We start from the raw sequence: 21550 nt of genomic DNA on the forward strand, positions 1-21550 counted from the left end.
ACCATTTTCTTAATTGTTTTGGGTTTGTTTTTGTAGGTCTTTTCCTTCTCTTTTGTTTCCTGCCTAGAGAAGTTCCTTTAGCATTTGTTGTAAAGCTGGTTTGGTGGTGCTGAATTCTCTTAACTTTTGCTTGTCTGTAAAGGTTTTAATTTCTCCGTCGAATCTGAATGAGATCCTTGCTGGGTAATCTTGGTTGTAGGTTTTTTCTTTTCATCACTTTAAATATGTCTGCCACTCCCTTCAGGCTTGCAGAGTTTCTGCTGAAAGATCAGCTGTTAACCTTATGGGGATTCCCTTGTATGATATTTATTACTTTTCCATTGCTGCTTTTAATGTTTTTTCTTTGTATTTAATTTTTGATAGTTTGATTAATATGTGTCTTGGCATGTTTCTCCTTGGATTTTTCCTGTATGGGACTCCCTGCGCTTCCTGGACTTGACTATTTCCTTTCCCATGTTAGGGAAGTTTTCAACTATAATCTCTTCAAATATTTTCTCAGCCCTTTCTTTTTCTCTTCTTCTTCTGGGACCCCTATAATTCCAATGTTGGTGCGTTTAATGTTTTCCCAGAGGTCTCTGAGACTGTCCTCAATTCTTTTCATTCTTTTTTCTTTATTCTGCTCTGTGGTAGTTATTTCCACTATTTTATCTTCCAGGTCTCTTATCCATTCTTCTGCCTCAGTTATTCTGCTATTGAGTCCTTCTAGAGAGTTTTAATTTCACTTATTGTGTTGTTGATCATTGTTTGTTTGCTCTTTAGTTCTTCTAGGTCCTTGTTAAACGTTTCTTCTGTTTTCTCCGTTCTATTTCCAAGATTTTGGATCATCTTTACTATCATTACTCTGAATTCTTTTTCAGGTAGACTGCCTATTTCCTCTTCATTTTTAACTTACTGTGTTTGGGGTCTCCTTATCGCAGGCTGCTGGTTCATAGTTCCCATTGTTTTTGCTGTCTGCCCCCAGTGGGTAAGGTTGGTTCATTGGGTTGTGTAGGCTTCCTGGTGGAGGGGACTGGAGCCTGTGTTCTGGTGGGTGGGGCTGAATATTGTCTTTCTGCTGGGCAGGGCCAAGTCTGGTGGTGTGTTTGGGGGTGTCTGTGAACTTAGTATGATTTTAGGCAGCCTCTCTTCTCATGGGTGGTGTTGTGTTCCTCTCTTGCTAGTTGTTTGGCATGGGGCGTCCAGCACTGGAGCTTGCTGGCCGTTGAGTGGATCTGGGTCTTAGCGTTGAGATGGAGATCTCTGGGAGAGCTCTCATCGAATGATATTATGTGGTGCCGGGAGGTCTCTTGTCGTCCAATGTCCTGAACTCGGCTCTCCCACCTCAGTAGCTCAGGCCTGACACCTGAGCACCAAGACCCTGTCAGCCACATGGCTCAGAAGACAAGGGAGAAAAAAAGAAAGAAAAATAAATAATAAATAAATAAATAAATTTAAATTATTAAAATAAAAAAGTAATAATAATTTTTTCAGAAAAGAAGGGAGCAAGAAAACCAATAAACAAATCCACCAATGATAACAAGTGCTAAAAACTATACTAAGATAACCATAAAAATCAAAAGCAAATTAGTCGCATACAGCAAACCCCAAGTCTACAGTTGCTCCCAAAGTCCCCTGACTCAATTTTGGGATGATTCGTTGTCTATTCAGGTATTCCACAGATGCAGGGTACATCAAGTTGACTGTGGGGATTTAATCTGCTGCTCCTGAGGCTGCTGGGAGAGATTTCCCTTTCTCTTCTTTGTTCGCACAGCTCCTGGGGTTCAGCTTTGGTTTTGGCCCCACCTCTGCGTGTAGGTTGCCCTCAGGCATCTGTTCCCGCCCAGACATGAGGGGGTTAAAGCAGCGGCTGATTAGGGGGCTCTGGCTCGCTCAGACCAGGGGGAGGGTGGGGTATGGTAGTTATAATTGGAATGCGGGGCGAGCCTGCAGCAGCAGAGGCCAGCATGATGTTGCAACAGACTGAGGTGCGCTGTGTGTTCTCCCAGGGAAGTTGTCCCTGAATCACAGGACCCTGGCAATGGCAGGCTCCCGGGGGGTGGGGGAGGTGTGGATAGTGACCTGTGCTTGCACACAGGATTCTTGGTGGCTGCAGCAACAGTGTTAGCATTTCATGCCCATCTCTGGTGTCCGAGATGATAGCCGTGGCTCACACCCATCTCTGGAGCTCGTTTAGGCAGTGCTCTACCTTCTGTACACAGACGGGGAAGGAATCCCCTCTCCTCCTGCACCCCAATACAATGGTCTCTTGCCTCTTAGGCAGCTCCAGACTTTTTCCTGGACTCCCTCCCTCTAGTGAGCTGTGGCTCACTAGACCCCTTCAGGCTGTGTTCACGCAGCCAACCCCAGTCCTCTCCCTGGGATCTGACCTCCAAAGCCCGAGCCTCAGCTGCCAGCCCCTACTGGGCCCAGCGGGTGAGCAGACAAGCCTCTCAGGCTGGTGAGTGCTGGTCGGCACCAATTCTCTGTGCAGGAATCTCTCTGCTTTGCCCTCTGCACCTCTGTTGCTGCGCTCTTCTCTGTGGCTCCGAAGCTTCCCCCCCTTTCCACACCCCGTCTCCACCAGTGAAGGGGCCCTAATGTGTGGAAACTTCTCCTTCTTCACAGCTCCCTCCCAGAGGTGCAGGTCCCGTCCCTATTCTTTTTTTTTTTAAAGATTTATTGATTGATTGATTGCTATGTTGGGTCTTCGTTTCTGTGCTAGGGCTTTCTCCAGTTGCGGCAAGCGGGGGCCACTCTTCATCTCACTATCGTGGCCTCTCTTGTTGTGGAGCACAGGCTCCAGACGCGCAGGCTCAGTAGTTGTGGCTCACGGGCCTAGTTGCTCCGCGGCATGTGGGATCTTCCCAGACCAGGGCTCGAACCCGTGTCCCCTGCATTAGCAGGCAGATTCTCAACCACTGCGCCACCAGGGAAGCCCCCCGTCCCTATTCTTTTGTTTCTGTTTTTCCTTTTTTCTTTTGCCCTACCCAGGTACGTGGGAATTTTCTTGCCTTTTGGGAAGTCTGAGGTCTTCTGCCAGTGTACGGTAGGTGTTCTGTAGGAGTTGTTCCACATGTAGATGCATTTTTGATGTATTTATGGGGAAGAAGGTGATCTCCACGTCTTACTCCTCTGCCATCTTAAAGGTCCCCCCACCTGCACTCTTGTCTTATGGTTTTCTCTGGCCTCTAGATCCCACTTTGCCTGGGATCATATGTGCTGGAGAAATAACACACCAGGAACTGCCCTCCACCACTTAACTCAAGAGTGGGTTATAAATACCCCAGCTCTTTCACTTCTTGGGTGGGATAACTCTGGCCTGAGGGGAGGGTGTGTTCTAAACCATTTCTCAGAGTTCCCCAGCAGGATTAAGCTCCAGTTGCCCACAGAAGTAATTTCCTGGGTCAGACTTCATTTATTGGCTTCCTTTTCTTCCCCAATTCCCCACAAGTGTTTCTATGAGCATCTCCCAAATAAATGCCTTGATCAAGTCATTATTGCAAAATTCGCTTCAAGGAGAACCTACACTGAGACAGCTAAAAGAGATAAAAGTGAGCATCTCCGAGGAAAAGAAAATGGGAAGGAGAACAGAATGCCTTTTAACTATGACCCATGAGCCTGTTTGAATTTTTCCTTTTCCTAAAATTCTCCTGTTCTAGTAGGAAATTGATGTCTCTGCTTGAATTGCTGAAAAGAACTTAACGAAAAGTCAGAAGCTGAACAGAACCTCCTTTGCCTGCCTAGTTAGACTTTCAGGCTGTTTCAGAGGTAGCGGGCTTGTCCTAAGTCTGCAGTTCAGACAAGGAAACTGGCTGGAAGGTCAGTCCAACACCCTATGTTTTCCATGGCTATTGAATTCAGAGAAGTAACTATCCATAGGCACAAACTGTATTCAAACCCCAGGTATCTTTTTATTATTGCTAGTTTGAAATAGGTAGCATTAGTTGGACTCTTTTCAAAAATTTTAGTTCTTTGAAGATGAAAAGAAAAGCATTCCAGAGGCCAGTTTTTCTCTCTGTTATTTTAGGAAGATGTAAAATTGTCAAGTATCTCAGAATCCATATTGGGTTCCTAGCGCTCACTCTGTCTCTGTCTCACTCTCTTTTACAAAATCGCCTTGGTGGATAGAGTTGGTGCTACCTTCTACTCAAGTCAGATCTTCATCAGCAGTACTTTAATGGTGTAGGGATGGTGGGAAGAGAAGGAAAAATAGTTACCTATATTCCTCAAAGCCCAACCATATTATCCTGACAGCTTTTCACAGACTTCCCTTATCACATTTCAGTGTCTACTAATATCTCTAGTCTGTTGACTTTCTCATACATTCAACAGCTGAGTTCTTACAGTTTTTTGAAACCTTCAAGCTATGATAGATCTCTGATTGCCAGTCTTCCATGGGACTTAACTTCATTTGGACACATTCTTAACTCTGTTCTCCTAATACCAAATGAAATGCCAAAACCAACTTGGGTTCAGGGTCTGTCTGTCCCTTATGTCCAGGCAGGGCAGAAAACACCCACAAAGTGCCACTGATCATAGATGAAGTCCTCCAAAAAAAACCAGGTAAACTGAGGTTAGCATTGCATCATTCAACCCCGTGACACTTGTGGATTAAGAAATTGTATACCAAAAATGTCATCCAAACCTCAGACTCAGCAATACTACTGAGTTGTTATCAGTGGGGTACAGATTTCCATTTGCTTTTATCTGTGGTCATGATGAATTTGTGCTGCCCCAGGCACAGTTCTTACTGTCATCCAAGTAGCCAGAGGAACAAGTTAGCACAGCAAAATAAACTGGCCTGTGAGGGGATCGCATGGGTGACTTTGGCCCTTGGGGGGGGCTCAGCTCCCCCAAACAAGCTAGTAACCGAACCCTGGCAGCCATTCTTGAGCTGTTTACTGTGAAAGGCATTTGATGTAAAATTCCAGCTCTATTCCTTCATGAGACTACACTTCCTTGGTCCTCTTCTTATTTTCTAGGCCTTTCTCACTTCCCCTTCTCTGCCCCTGGCCATTCTGGGCTTCCTGGCCCAAGTACTGTTCCAACCTTCATAAACTCCAAGACTGACACAAAGTTACTGTAGAAAAATCAGCAGAGATGCTAAATAGTTAGCCCTGAATGTTAGAAACAGCTTTCTGCAAATTGACAGTGGGTAGTATGCAGGGTATTCCTGAAATCTCCTGTAGGCATCCACAAGGCCAAACCTAAGGAAACATTTCCAACCCTCATGCAAAACAGACACACTCGAAGGCCAAGAGAAACCACACCGCCTGAGTTACAGGCTTTATTTAAAAATATTTTCTCAAAAAATTTAATATTAAAAAAATATATTTTCTCAGTAAGAGTTTGTTCCTTTCCCAGAATACTGGAGCAGAATAGGTTCTGGCAAGGGTCTCTAGAATATCCCATTTGAACATGTGAATATTAAAATTGTTGAAGTCTATAAAAATGTTTTCAATTTCATATTGCTCATATTCCCATTACATTGTTGTAGATTATTTTTGCAATCTGAGTCTGATTCCTCCCCATCCTCTTCTAACTCATGCCCTTTTTTTTTTTTTTTTTTTATAAATTTATTTATTTTTGGCTGTGTTGGGTCTTCGTTTCTATGCGAGGGCTTTCTCTAGTTGCGGCGAGCGGGGGCCACTCTTCATCGCGGTGCGCGGACCTCTCACTATTGCGGCCTCTCTTGTTGCGGAGCACAGGCTCCAGACGCGCAGGCTCAGTCATTGTGGCTCACGGGCCCAGTTGCTCCGCGGCATGTGGGATCTTCCCAGACCAGGGCTCGAACCAGTGTCCCCTGCATTGGCAGGCGAATTCTCAACCGCTGCACCACCAGGGAAGCCCTAACTCATGCCCTTTTAACTTCACTTTAGGACACCTTCTAAGGCTCTGAGACTGAGCATATGTGGTAGTTTTTAAAAATTATTTTTGATTTTGACTTTGTCATTGTCCCCTTAGAGTCAGGCAGCATGTTGCATTGGAAAAAATCCTGCCGGTGATACCAAACACCAAAGTTCTAGTACAAAGTACCATTACCAGATGTGAAACTTTAGGTAAATCTCTAGGGGCCTCCATTTTCTCAACAGTAAAAATGGGGGCTTAGACTAGACCATTTCTAAAGGTCTTCCCTCCCTCTTTAACATCTTGACAATAATTTCAGTATTTGTCATTAAAACTGTTTTGAGTAGATTTGGGACACTGCGATAATCTTTACAAAGTGCAGTTAAGTACTACACCATTGAGGACCATTCAACATTACCCCCAAACACAAACTGAATTGGGTGGAACACCATATAAACTTTATTTATTTGTAATTTTAGTCCCCAGTTGTCTCATTTAAATATGAATTTAAAACATTCAAAACACTTAGGTCCTGTGATGTCATAAATTACATTTTTACTATTACAATATTATTTACTATTGTAAAGTGATTTCCAAGAAGGGTCATTCTGCTGTAGAGAATTTCTGGACCCGTATTTATTTCCTTTAAACTATGACTTAACCTCCGCATACACTAAGAGAGTCTCTGTGTTGTTTTAGTTGAACCAACAATGTTTGGGGAGAAATGGATAGCCACATGGACTGAAGATGAGATTTTTCCCCCCAACTTTGTTCCTAATCACTGACAAAGACATTGGATGAGGCTACCATTATTTTAATCTCTAAATCTTTGCTCATAATCATACAATAGTTTCTCATCCTTCTCCTTATACACTTTCTCAGAATAATTTCCTCATTCTTCTTGTAATATCACAAAAATTTGTGGTTATAAGCTAGTTGAACAAAGACCCTATCAGGTTCAGTATTTGGAAATGTCAGATGTCTAATTGTTAATCAGGGCTTATTATTAATGCAAGTATTAATTAACATAAATGACTAAGAAATAGCTCAAGAATCAGGGCATAAATGTTTGTCTTTTCAATTAAACGATACTGTAAATAATAAATTAGGGGGAAAGCTTTGGATAATCAGTAATACCAAAGACAATTGGGATATATTTTAATATAGTCGAGTTGCAAAGCCATTAGTTAATAGCTCTGCTTTGATTTTTGCCTCACCACACAATTGGGAGCAAACAAAAGTGTGAGTATGTGCGTGTGTTTAGCAGAGGCTCTATTCAGTAACAATTATTAATTAACTCAGGGTCAATGCCAAGAAGCCAAGACAAATGAATGGCCTGGTGGTTCAGAGGGGGCTCAGGGCCTGGATATGTTTCACAGCAACACAAATCCCATGTAAGTTATTTAGCCAGTCAACCCTTGCAGGGGACTCAAACCCACTCTTGGTGAGCCCTGGCTAGACTATGTCAGGAATATTTGGACAGCATGATTGAATTTAAGGGGAAAGAAAGACTTACAATTCCAGATTCTGACATGGTCTACAAACCAATGCTAGATATTAGATATCCAGTAGACTACCAGTGTGCCTCCCAATCACTTCTTTCCCATGTTCTCCAGGGGCCCCAGATAATCCATGTGGATTAAATGAAAGGAAATCACCTTCTCCCTCTAAAACCTCAAACTGGTTTCCTAGTCCTGTTATTATTCATTTTCCTGAATCCATCCCCAAAGCCACGCCATAGCCAAATTTGGGCCCTGGTGAATGCTCAGGTGGACCATTGCAGCAATTGATTGGGCGCTGGGATCTTCCCCCTGCAATTGACTAATCCCGATCCCAATTCAGATTCTTTCATGCCCATTACCCTGAAGATAGAGTGCAAACTATAGAGTGTTACACCCAATGTCCTTCAGGAGTTGAGCTGTGCCTCCAGGCTCACTTCTTAAAAAGTACCCCATGTAAGGAACCTCTTGCTCCAGGCAAACTGAGCAACCAGCAGCCGATCCCCGGACTTGGCACACATGGACGTGCCTTTAATCAGTCTTCTTCTGCCCAAGATGCCATTCCTCTTCACTTCCTTATCTTCCTGGAGAAATTCAGTGGAGGCTTCAAGATCTGGCCCAAGTTCTCTACAGCTATAATTGTTTCAAAACCATATCTTGCTATGCTTGAGGGTAGTGGCCATTATATTCATAATTGTTTCCCCCCTTCAGATTTCATCTTCCACTATTCTCTCTGGCCTTCTTTCTATTCTCTGGCCATGCCAAGTCTCAGAGCATTTCCTCTGGCTCTCCCCTTTGCCTAGAGATCCCTTCCCTATCCCCATATGTGCTCTTCACAGGACTGCCTCATTCAAGTCTTAGCTCAAATGTCACCTCTGCAGAGAGGCAGCCCTTACTGTCCCAGATCTAAAGTAGCCTCCCCCAGTATTCTTCTAATCATTCTTTTATTATTCTGTTTGCATTTGTCTCCATCAGAAATGAACTTGTTTATCTTCATGTTTATTTGTTCTCTCCCCAGCTCTCCCACTCCTCACTAGAACATATTTCTCTGCCTAGGATATAGCAACCTTGTCTATGCATTCACTCATGTAGCCCCAGTGCCTACAACAGTGGCTGACACATAGCAGGTATTAATAAATATCTTTGGAATTAGTGTATGTAGGGTTTGCAACTGTAGGAATGGATATAAATAGGATTATTTTATGAGTATAGGTTTCCTGGTGAGTGGAAATAAAAAGGTGGACATCCTAATTAACCTTCCCCTCCTTCCCACCTCTCTAGAAACTGTGCCGAGTCATTATTTGAATATTTTTACCTTTTGTCTTTCACAATTGTCTTTTCATGTCAAGAATGCATTAAGGCATAACTTTTTCAAGACCTTTTAGAGTATAGACACTGGAGCCAAACCATTTAGGGTTATGTCCCAGTTCTGTCTGTGTATGACCTTAGGCAAGCAATTCAATCTCTTTATGCCACAGTTTCCACATCTATAAAAATGATGGGGGCTTCCCTGGTGGTGCAGTGGTTAAGAATCCGCCAATGCAGGGGTCACGGGTCCAGGAAGATCCCACATGCCGCAGAGCAACTAAGCCCGTACACGACAACTACTGAGCCTGTGCTCTAGAGCCCGCAAGCCAAAACTACTGAGCCCGCCTGCCACAACTACTGAAGCCTGCGCGCCTAGAGCCCGTGCTCCGCAACAAGAGAAGCCACTGCAATGAGAAGCCCATGCACCGCAACGAAGAGTAGCCCCTGCTCGCCGCAACTAGAGAAAGTCCGTGCATAGCAATGAAGACCCAATGCAGCTAAAAATAAATAAATAAATAAATAAAATTTATTAAAAAAAAATGATGCCTGCCTCATGGGATTGTTGGGATAATTACAAGAATATGTGCAAAACAATCAGACAATGGCCATAGCAAGTGCAATATACATGTTAATCATTAATATTAGTTGTTTTCTATCATGTGGAGACAGGACACAATTGAAAGATCCAAATAAAAGCAGTATCTGTGGGAGATTAATGTGATGGCACAAGTGTGTGCAACAGAGAAATGAGAACAACACAACTTTTGCTTCCAGAAATTCAAAATAATATAGTTTATTAATTTTACATCTAGATGTTTGTGATACACACACATACAGAGGAAATCTGAAAGTTATTTAGAGTACCTCCATGATTTTGTGTTGAATGTTATACATTTTATTTTAAAATAATAAAGTTCATCTTAAATTTTATTATTTTAAAATAAAAACCATTATATCAAAATCTCAAGCATTTAAAAAATTGTAAAGGCCATGATTCAAGTCAACAATTCTGTATTTTGAGATTTGGTGGGTAAACATGATTTCATTTGTCTATGAAGAATTTACTCTGTTCCCTTCTTGCTTTTTCAAGGTTTTCAAAAGTGATCATTCCTTTTGGCAGCTGCAACTTACTCTTTTCTGTTTCCAGTATGTTCTCGGCTTCACCTTAAATAAAGTACAGAAATGTGCAAGGTGACAAAGGGGTCATCAGCATTTTGTGAGAAGACCTACTTGTTGTGTTCCAGTGACATGCTGTAACACTGTGTGAAGGCATGCCCCCAGATCTCACAGTTAAATATTTCACCCACTGTCCCCGGTGAAGTGACCTCCCAAAGGAAACACAATAATGAATCCTGAAGATTCATAATGAGATAAATCAGATGCCAGAGACTTTATTTGACAGAAGACAGCATTTTAAAATGTAGAAGAGAAAGAATAGCAAGTAATATTTTTTTTCCTTGAAGGAAAGTCAGGATGATAACTATTGGTTGTGTTAGGAGGGGTTTAGGGTGATGAAACCCCATATAGTTCTTCTTGTTGCCCCTTATTATATCATAAGTGACGTGAGAAGAAAATAAAGTTTACTAAAAAACTCTAATTTTTCAGGAAAGCTAATCTTTGACTTGAAACTACTTATAAATACCCCAAATAATATTAAATGTTCTTTAGTCCATATATACATACATCCACACACATATACACATTTTTATAAACAATTCCTCTTAAATAATAGCTAGTAATTTCTTGGGCACAGTGACATTTGCCAACTTTTATTGTTGAAGACTAGCGAAATTTTGAAAAACTATAGTATGTATTGTTGACATTCCATAAACTTTCCTTGGGAATAAAGGCAGTTGTTTTCTTGAAATATTCCTCTTTTAACACACAATTAATTTATACTCCAAACCCAACAGGGCAGGCTACAATTTGCAAATTATCACAGCATTCCAACAATCTGCAAACATTTTTTTTTCTCAGTCTTAAATACTAGGTAAAAATCATTATAAAATTGTATGTAATCAGGCAGGCTATTGATGACAGACTAGATGTTTCCATGGGAGAGTGCCTTCCATATGGCAGATTCTTAGTATGTGTTTACAGAATGGCTGATAATAAAGTCAGTTAAACAGGAAGTATATAGCTTGGGGTCATCTCTAGTTAACAGGGCTATATATTATAGACTAAACTTTTTAATATGGTAAGTTTCCTGGTGGATTCTAAAGTTGTTTTTTTTTTAAACAGGAAATTTCCACAACATGCCTTGGAAGTTAAATTTTTATATTCTATAGACTCTGATGGACCTGTAATAAAATTACTTCCCAATTATACAATCAAAATATTCCTAGAAAATAAATTTGCTCTCCATTAGTAATACGTTCAAGTGAATGCTGTATAATAGAGTTGAGATTTCTTAATACTACATACTAACTTTTATGAGGGACTCTAATGTTCTTATAACCAGTGAGACATAGTTGAGCTCAGACTAATGAATTCTTAAGCAGATGAGTAACATGAACCTGAGCAGGTTATTGAAATGAGTTTTAACATAAGTAAATCAGTTTTGTACAGTTAGTTTCCAGCTTAAAATGGAATTATACTCCAAAAGTTAACTTGTAGATCAGTGTTTTAGAACTCAGAATACATTTTCCCACAGTAATATATGCTATAAATAAATTTCTAGGCCATCAACAAAACAGTTTAGCCCACAATATAGCTGAACTATGATATCAATAATGTCTGACCCCAAAGGACATTTTAACATAGTTTCTATGTGGAAAATGTACTTCTGTTTTCAAATGGGAATTTTTAAGAACATATCATCCCTCCATTTCCCTAAGTTTGTGAATGAAATGTTCTACTGCCTACTCCCAATACCTGCACCTTCTCCTTTCCCATACTAAACCAGTCCCCACAGAGCCTCAGGGATAGTGATGGGCCTACAGCCCAGGAGAGAACAGGATGGCAAAAATGAAGGCTTGGGAAAGCACTGTTTCCAGCATGCTCTGGGTTGAAGGCTAGAGGAGTAGGGAAATAGGGATCTTCATGAGAGGTGTGTAGTGGTGGGAATTTGGAAGACATGGATATCCTAGACTAATGGGAAACTCTGTCTTCTTGGGACAGGAATGGCATCTGTAGCAGCAGGGCTATTTTCTAGGGCAATAAAAGCCAGAGTTCAGTGAGAGCAGCACAGTACTGGTGAAAATTTAACAACCAGCTTTCCAGAACAAAAACAAATGTACATAAGTTTATTATGTACATAAGTTTATTATAAATTTTACTTATATGAAATATATGTAGCATACAATTTATAAATAATAATAACATGTACAGTACCCTTTATCATAAATTCCATATAGCAAATTGATCCTCAAAGAATGTTTTTATTGATTTTGCTGAACTCTTTTATCCATAGCTCGCCTAAGCAGTTGATGAGAAAGTATAATTTCAACATGAATGATGGTTGGTGTTTTCATTTACGTTAATGAGTAGGACAAAAGTGAAACAGTGACATATGTTGGAACTTTAGTTGTTTGAGAATATTGTGGACTTTGTTGAATCAGATAACAGTTTTCAAATATTAGGACATTTCTTGAATTTTTTTATGCTATTCACAACATAACGGATATGGACACAACACACTTTTAAGACTAATACACATTATTAACATTTTCTTCATCATTTTCTTAAGTCTAGACCACGGGATGGCAGACTTTCTTAAAGGGCCAGATAGTAAATATTTTAGGCTTGTGGGGACTTACATATCTGTTGCAGTGACTCGGCACTGTCATGGAAATGGAAAAGCAGAAATGAATGGGTATGTCTGTGTTCCAGTAAAACTATATTCAAAAATAGGTGGCCAGCCTGCAGATCATAGTTTGTCAACCCCTGATCTAGACAATCAACAAAATAGTAAGTCAAGCCTTGATTTGGTATTTGTAGATTTCCATGGTGTAAATACTCCCACCATGACCACCTTCAAGCTGACATACCAATGGGATGTCACTGAAGTCAGAGTTGTATCTGTATTTTATTATATCTATATATTGTATCTGCATTTTCACCATACAGATACAGTAGAGATACATAACTTAAAAGAATAGATATACATAACTTAAGAGTACAGATATTTGTAAAATAATTAGAAACTAAGTTCTGATTATTTATTATTGTTTTAAATATAATTTAATATTATGTATTTTCTGTAAATTAAATTTATTTAATTGTAAGTTTATATAATTTAATTTAAAAAAAATTTTATTGGAGTATAGCTGATTTACAATGTTGTGTTAGTTTATGAAATTTAATTTTTAATAATGACTGTATTTAACAACCAGCTTACAAAATTCCTGAACATTTGACAGTTGGTTCTTGTGAGCTGGTATGAGGTGACTCCAGCATACCACTATGTGAGAGGGGGTAGAAATATCGGTCATTGGTAGCTCAGGGAGAGTCTTGTCAGAATTTTCATAAGTCAAGGGGGTGTGAGGAGTGGATCCTGGAACCAGAAAATGTATCAGAAATTGAGACTCTGGTTTATCAAAGACTTACCTTTCATTCTTTGTATAAGGGTCCCGTAGCCCATGTCATACTGGTAGGTAAGGACAAAGCCTAATGGAACGATAGGGAAGAGGAAGGCAGGCTTCTTCTTTTTTATTGCTCTGATTCAAGAACAAAAAAGAATGAATATCAAGGAATAACCTGTAAATAAATATCTCTGTACTTGATGAAAGGAAAAAAGTTATCCGCTTTTGGGAAGAATATCCTCCATTTCAGAAGTTACTTAATTCTTCTATGGAAATAGGATTTGCTTACCCATAATCCCTCAGCAGATTCTGCGGTTCTTGGGTAGGGTCTATGATTTGTTCATCTTTATTTGATGTTGAGGCTCAGATTACTCATTTTAAAAATATTTAAGTATTGATATCTATCCCTTAGGGACTGTGGAGATGAATTTGTAGAGACTTCCTTCTGTCTTGGTGCAAAGTCAGTCCTCTCTCTTACTTATAAAATGGAGAAAAGTACAGAAGAAATCTAAGAAACTAAAGGAAGAATTAACTATTACTATCCTGGTTCTATAGAGTTACCGTCAAGGACTAAGCTATCAGGGTTACTTTGTTTGCCTATACGTGTACTATTTGGATCAAAGTCCTATCTTGGCCAACTTAATAATATGATCATGGCAGAGACAAAAAGATGTAGAAGAAAATTTAAAGTAAGTAGCAAATATACCCAGCTGTTAAAGAGACGGCTGCAATGCCAAAAAAAGTTCCAAAATATTTGAGGAATTCCCGAGACCAAGCAATCTGCATAGCCATTTGTCTTTCTCTCATTTCATTCTGCATCATTAGCTGCCTTTCCAGCTGAGGACAAAACAAAAGACAAAGTGTGGTTATTCATCTTTTGAATCCGAGCACAGAGTTAATAATTTGCTTTTCTAGTGGATTTTCTTTCTTCAATAGCTTTAACTCATGTTTTTTCTTTTTTTAATCTCAAGAGACTTTGACTAAAGTCCCTCTGGACTGCTATCCCCAACTGTAACCTTGGCAGTGAAATCTGGAATATATGTGGAATAAGTATGATATTCTTCTTCAGCTCTTGTATGCATGCAGTCTGGAACATTTATCCAAGCCCAAAATATATGTTCAGCTTACTATATGAAATGTGAGAAAAATATCTATGTGCCTTTAAATACAGAAACACTTTATTGGCCTTAATTACCATTTGCACTGAAATCATTTTGTCTTCCAAAACCATCCAGCTCCACACTGAAATTCATTTGAAGTATTGGGTCCATATTGCATCATAATATGATGGTAGAGGGGTATTATTTTCAGACATCAATAGAGATTTTTCTTTGCCACATTTTTCTTGTTGCCTCAAGTCCTTCACCACTTTAGTCAGTGCCTTTCGCTGCCTTAGAACAGAAAGCAGATACAGCCCAGAACACAGGAGACCGAATTTCTGAATGGATTTTTAGAAAATACATAGGAGAAGCAACAGTCTGAAAGCCCAAGCCCATTATTTTGAAAGAGTTAGATTCTTGAGAGAGAAAAGAGCTCTTTTTAAATTCTCAAATCTTGGCACTGTGTATCATTAGCAAAGCCTAGAGGATAGCAAGCATATAAACCATAGTGTGAGAGGAATGAGTAATAATGTGACTCAATTTTCCTTCCATGCCTTCTTTCTCCTGTGGGAAGGGACTGGAAGAGGAGAATGAGATTTTATGAAAAAAGATGGGGCTTGGCTCCGTGACCCCTCCTGGGGGTTGAAGCCCCAGGGGATGTGATGGATTTCGAGTTTGAGAATCCTCAGACAGAGAGCACTTGTAGTTCTGCCTCCTGTCAAGAATTCTGGGAAGGGGCATCTAAAGTAAAGCAGAAATGATTGCAGAGCAGATCTAGGCTTATAGAAGGCCTGAGAGAGGCCACCCCAGTCTCCCTCAGCTGCCAAGGGTTGTGGATAAAGTCTGCAAGGTTCCCAGGTCAACCTGGAGAGGGTCATAGAAGGTAGCTGATAACTGAAAGCATGTGGCTTACCAGAGAGTCACCAAAGCCTAGGGCCCAAGAACCCAATAATAGACACTTGGGTAAAAACTAAGGATATTCAAAAACTCTGAATACCCTAACTTTACTTATCTATAAATCTGAAACTATTCTAAAATTTAAGTTTATTTTTTAAAATGGTTATAAACAAATCTTATATTCTAGGTCTCTACTCTCTACCAGTAAGAATAGAAGCAGTCATCTCCATATATCATAGAGAAATTGTGAAAATCAGCAAGACTGTATATCTTCAATAAACTAAGTCTAGAGTTGAAAAAAAATCCATGCAGACCCTCTCTTTCATGGGCAAAAAATCCTGATGAAGGACATCATTGAGCTATAATGATAATTATCAATTAAAACTTTATTAATTACCACATACTTTATAAAATTGTGTTTAAAGTCACAGGTCTAGGTCCAAATACATTTTAAAATTCAAATTAATTAATAAATTTTATCACCAAACTTTTTCAATAGCCATAAAGGGATAATTACATTAATGTAGTTATTAATTTACCAGTAATAGGCATTTTTTAACTAAATGTACATTCATTTTCACCCTTCTTCCCCAAATATTGACACTAATAACAAGAGCAAAAGAGAACATGTACAGTAAATTTCTGTAAGTCTTTAACCCAAATCATAAATATAAAATTCTTTATCCTATTTTAAAAGAATTTTACACCTTTTTATAATAATTATTTTCCTATCTCTGTTACTTTTGATAATAGGACAATTTGAAACTAAAATGTTTCTCATTATGACTTCAGAGTAAGATGATTTTACAGGCTTAGCTGGTACTAGTTTAACAATTACAGAGCCACAATTAATTTTAAAGAGAATATAATAAAAGGGAGCTAGCTTATTAAAAATTATTGTTCAGGGACTTTCCTGGTGGCGCAGTGGTTAAGAATCCGCCTGCCAATGCAGGGGACATGGGTTCGATCCCGGGTCCGGGAAGATCCCACATGCCGCAGAGCAACTAAGCCCGTGTGCCACAACTACTGAGCCTGCGCTCTAGAGCCCGTGAGCCACAACTACTGAGCCCGCGTGCCACAACTACTGAAGCCCACACACCTAGAGCCCGTGCTCTGCAACAAGAGGAGCCACCGCAATGCGAAGCCCGCGCACCGCAACCAAGAGTAGCCCCCACTCGCTGCAACTAGAGAAAGCCCGCGCGCAGCAGCAAAGACCCAACGCAGCCAAAAGTAAATAATAGATGAATTAATTTAAAAAATCATCATAGCGTTTCTTTAAAAAAAAAAATTATTGTTCATAGTAGAAACCACATTCTGACCACCTTCATAAAACTGTTACATCTACTCTTTCTTGTGTATTTTAACTCTTCAAATTCTTTGTTTAAAAAATATTAAGGGCAGCCACAAAATTAGTGACCTCAGTAATTTGTCAATCTTTTGAGTCTCAGAAGGGGCAACTATGTAAAGATCCACAGACCATTTAATACGTTTCCCTTTAATACAATCTTAAAATGATTAAATTTCATGTGGACACATAAAACATTTTCACAGCACAAAAAAGGCAACGACATTGTCCTATAAATTATCCTTATTGTAGTTTTAATTTTTTATTAATTAGAGCCTTTCCTATTTTTGAGAAATAATTAGGCCAACCTTGAAAAAAATCCGTATACTTCTGTGTTTTTAGTTTCCAACAGTGTTTTAATTTATGCATAATATATTCACATGTAATAGAAAAGTTGTCTTTTTATTTGCTTAACTGGACAATGCCAAAAAGCTATTCTGCATGTTTTGTCACAAAAGAGATTTTGTTTTTATCAGAAATTAATATTTTATATTTGTCTATGCCTTTTTAAAATTAACAGAGACATTATTGATACCTTCTAAACTAAAAGCAAAATCAGAATTTCAGGTAAACAAACCATAAAGATCATTAAAATAAAGCAACCATAATGAAAGCTGTGACTAGTGGCATTTAACTTTAACTTGCTCTACAGATATTTTAAATGTTCAACATCCAGTAAGTAGTTTGGGAAGAATCTGGAACGGGAAATGAATAACAAATTGAAGCTTTTAAAAAATAAGTCCACTGTTTAATCAATGACTTATGAAAATAATTGAAAATAAAAAAATTGAAGTATTATTCAGAAGCTTAAAAGCTTTGGTTACAGCATCTTGTTACATACCTTCCAATAAAGATTACAACACAATTAAATCCACTCTTACTCTCAGATGTTTGTAAACAATAAGGTCACCCTATGTAAAAACTAAGAATTCCAGTTTGGCAAAAGCCCTTTATATTACTTATGGATTCTAAAATATATGGACTTTCTCCAGCAAGATCAGAAGATGCTGACAAGATGAGTAGAGCCTGGGAAAGAACGAAAGATCAATGACGTTCTCGTCCGTTATCTAAAATTCTTTAAAGACATAGCTCCTAACAGTGTCTGGTACATTATAAATGCTATTAACTGAAGTTGAAGACAATTCCAGAACTTAAGTAAAAAACAATAATAAGCGTATTTTCTTTTATCCTGGATTTCCTCATTTTAAAGAGTACATATTTCTTACTTTGATAATTAATGTTCCTCTATGTCAATCCTAGCTGTGAACAAAGCCAAGACCTCTATTCTATAATACTTAGAACAAAAAATCTTAGAAACAAAATATGCTTCAAAAATAAAATTAGAAAATCATTAAGATATTGTAAGATGCTTACTTCTACTTTATTGTGGCAGCTGATACACTGATAGGAATAATAATGTGGCTCACCAGGTGCTAAGCACTGTACTTAATTTACATATATTGACTTGCCTGCAAAACCCTATGAGGCTGGTCTATGAGTTGAAGATAATGGAATCCACTCCAATTAGTAATTTAAACAGAATGGGAATTATTGCAAGGTATTTGGCAGGTTAAGAATTCCTAGGGGAGCCATGGAAGTTAGTTTGTGTTCTATACTATCAGGAATAACATAGCAGGGAGAAATGCTCAGCCAGAACAGGGGACTCTCTTATGGGAACCCCACAGCTACTGCCTTCTGTCACAGATGCTCAGAACCAAATACTGAAATTCCACCTCCACATTCCCAAATGTCAGTCAGCTCCACTACAGTGATTACAAGAAGATCCAACATCTTCTAGAAGCTTTATACTGCCCATGTCCACCTCCCAGGTTTCCTTCAGGTGTGCCTAGTTGGCAGAACCATGTCAGATGTGAAACCCAGCTGCAAGAGTCTGAGAAATCTGCCTTTGGCTTTCCAGCCTCTGTTGTGCTGGCAGGCACTCCATAAGGGAGTTGGATGGAATGGAAGCTGAGCAGAGGATGTATTGACTCAGTTTACAGTTGAGGAAACTGAGGATCAGAGTTCGATTGATTTTCCCTGTGGCCTCAGTTATCAAATGGCAGATCTAGGATTCAAACCCAGGCCTGCCTGTTCCAAGGCCCAACCTTGCAGTCTACTCTCAGTACACTGGCAATAATCAAGTCAGTGAGGAAAATGGGAGTAAAGCAGGCAGGGTATGTCGTTACAGATCATCTGAAAACCCTTTGGCCTTCTACTATAATTAATACAAGAATTTTAAAAAGACACTGCGTAATGAGCTCTAAATTTACCGGGGTACAGGCTGAACTGAATTACTCTGTTTAATTCCCCTTAGAAGAGCCTCTCTACACGCTGTCTCTGATTTCATGCCCCCATCCCTATAGTGATTTCAGTGACCAGCACTCTCTGAATGTGAGCCTCCTAAGGCTCTTGTGACCTCCTCCTCGTTGTCATATCTAACTTCTCAGAGAACTGGGGGCAACCACCACATCCAAATAACGACCACGGCCCGCAGACTTGATTTCTAAACATTTCTTGAGATGTGGCTTCTCCTATGCTGTTGCGCAAGCGTGGGTTTGGGGCTCAGGCCAAGGGCCCTGGGAGAGAACAAGGCCAGCCCGTGGCTCTATAAGGAAACTAGTGTCTGTGCTCAAGGTGAGGGCAGAACAGGAAGCTAAGGAAGTTCTGAAAAGTCAAGACCTGCTCCCCTTCCATAAATGAAATACAAAGGGGAAAGGCAATTACTAAAAACATAGAGGTACTAGAACCTTTTCCAGAGAAGGTCCTTCAAATCCTCTATGTGTTTACTTTCCCCTAGAATTTTTTTCTCAGCCATCTCCTCTTGGTCTTCTCAGCTCCTGGTGATATTATCACTTTCCAGGATCCAACTACCACTTCTTGCTGATGACGTCTGAATTCTAAATCTCTACCCTGGAGCTCTTTTCAGTGGTAGATTGTGTTTCCAACTGTCTTCCGAGCATCTCCACGGGGAGAGAGACAGCCAAGTCTTACCTAAATGTCTCTGCACACCTCTTAAATCCAGCCTTCTTCCTGCTGTTCCTGCTCCAGCTCAGAGCATCATTACCCATCAACAAAAGCACTATATTACCACCAATCTGTCTCTATCCTAGTTTCTTCTCCCTCCAATCCATCTTTTATATGGCTCTCTCTATATTTATTTACATTTCTATTCCTATCTCAAAAGCAATCTCATGTTACTTTCCTGCTTAAAAAATTTTACTGGTTCTTTAATTCCTAGACATGACATGGCCTTTAAAAATCCTATTCCAATTTACCTCTTGGGCTTCGTGTCCTGCCAGTCTTCCCCTAGACCACAGCCAGCAATCCTCACCCAGACTAGGCACGTTCATCTTTCCACAGCTTTTTGCTCATAGAAAGAGACAGACATTGGAGTCACTTGGACTGGGTTCAAATTCTAGTTCTGTCACTAACTTGCTATGTGATTGTGCACAAGCCCCCTAAATGTCTTGACTCCAATTTTCTCTATCTCTAGGAGCAACATAGTTACCTTACAGGGATGCTCTCCTAAAGAAGATGGCATATTTGAAAGGGAGTTTTGCACTGCAGGCATTGGAATGTTAGCCCCTCTGTCTTGCTTTCTCCTCTTGTCTCCTGTCCCAATGGTTACCTAGACTTAGAGCCTTTTTCCTTCACTATCTTTGCTCTCTCTTTGTAGGACAGTTCACCTGTTTTCCTGACTTCAAAGTTTCTCTTTGCTGAAGATGCCCACATCTCTGTCCGGAGCCCCATCCACTCACTGAGCAATGCTGCCAGCTGCAGTTGGCTGACTTGTGTTCCTGGTACTACACTGAATTCAGCACTCCCTGCACTGTGACTGTTAGTTCCTCAAGACCAGCCCCCCTGCCAGCTCCTTGTACTCCTCAGAGGCTCCATGATTCTCCCAGAGGAATGAAAACTTTGGTTTCCATCTTCAACTCACTCTTCTTCTTAACCCCCCACGTATCTAGTTAGTCCAGAAATTCTACCACCAGCTTTTCCTCTGAAATCTCCCCTTTTCTCCATTCTTGCTGCCTCCCCTGAAATCCAAATCCCTATCACCTTAGACTTTGGGTACTGCAATGGCCCCATGTTATCCTTATATGTCTAGCCTGTGGTATAGATCTATTAACTAAAAAGCACTGTGGCCCAGAAGTTAATACTATGGACACTGGAGCCAGACTGCCTGAAATTGAAGCCTGGCTCTTGCAAGCTGTGTAGCTTCTGGCAAGTTCTTACATCTCTCTGTGCCTCAGTTTTCTCATCTGTAAAATGGGGCAAATGACAATGCCTACCTTAAAGGGTTGTTGTAAGGATTAAATGAGCAAATACATGTTAAGGTCTTAGAGCAGAGCTTTAATAAAGATTCAGTAAAAGTTAGCTGCTATTATTTGCCTCGAAAATAGACATAAGATTGCAAGATTATTTTAAAATATTTTAAATTAAATATAATAAAAAGTTCTGCTCCTGTCATTCCCCTGCTCAAAAACTTCTAAAACTTCTCTTTTCTGCCACATCATGTATAAATGCTCTACTCAGCTTTCTGAGCCCTCTGGACCAGATCTGTGCCCCACCTCATTTTCTACTGTAGCCCTTCCCAGCTTTGGTCAGCTGGACTTCCTGCAGTTTTCCAAATGTGGCTCTATCTGACTCTTCCTGGCCTTGTGACCTTAGGTGAGTCACAGCATGTCTAAACAGCCTGTTTTCTCATCTGTAAACTGGGGATAATAACAGTACCTTCCTGGTGGGATTTTTTTTTTTTTTATGAGACTAAAAAGGAATTAGAGCATCTTTGTTTTAATATGCCTGTAGTTGTTGAGGGAGAGCAGGCTTGTATGGGAAAAGCAGCAGCAGTCTACATAGTGTCAATCAGAAATACATTTCTGTAAATCTTGAAGCCTAGGGAGGTAAAGATACGTTTCAGGAGAAAAAGACAAAGTTTCCACAGAAATGAACATAGTATCCTTAAAGGCTAATGGTTATTGAGTCATTTACTCTTTATAACAGTCTGTTTGGCAGGTGTCACTAATATCCCATTTTTCCAGATGAGAAAAC

The 21550-nt window shown here is 39.8% G+C and overlaps 2 protein-coding genes across 6 annotated transcripts in view; one reads left to right on the forward strand and one right to left on the reverse strand.

Annotated features, from left to right (window-relative positions):
- Nucleotides 1–21550, forward strand: part of CD274 (CD274 molecule) — a 167969-nt gene that overhangs the window by 79207 nt on the left and 67212 nt on the right. The window lies entirely within an intron of this gene.
- Nucleotides 9504–21550, reverse strand: part of PLGRKT (plasminogen receptor with a C-terminal lysine) — a 48365-nt gene continuing 36318 nt past the window's right edge. For all 3 annotated transcript variants that reach the window (XM_068553419.1, XM_068553421.1, XM_068553420.1), the window contains 3 exons: nucleotides 13863–13993; nucleotides 13182–13291; nucleotides 9504–9797 (listed from right to left, as the gene is read on the reverse strand). In XM_068553419.1, the coding sequence (XP_068409520.1) occupies nucleotides 9676–9797; nucleotides 13182–13291; nucleotides 13863–13993 (363 nt within the window). In that variant the 3' untranslated portion in view covers nucleotides 9504–9675. The remainder of the gene's footprint in view (nucleotides 9798–13181; nucleotides 13292–13862; nucleotides 13994–21550) is intronic.

This window comes from Eschrichtius robustus, chromosome 10 (assembly GCF_028021215.1).
Source record: "Eschrichtius robustus isolate mEscRob2 chromosome 10, mEscRob2.pri, whole genome shotgun sequence".
Classification (NCBI taxonomy): domain Eukaryota; kingdom Metazoa; phylum Chordata; class Mammalia; order Artiodactyla; family Eschrichtiidae; genus Eschrichtius; species Eschrichtius robustus.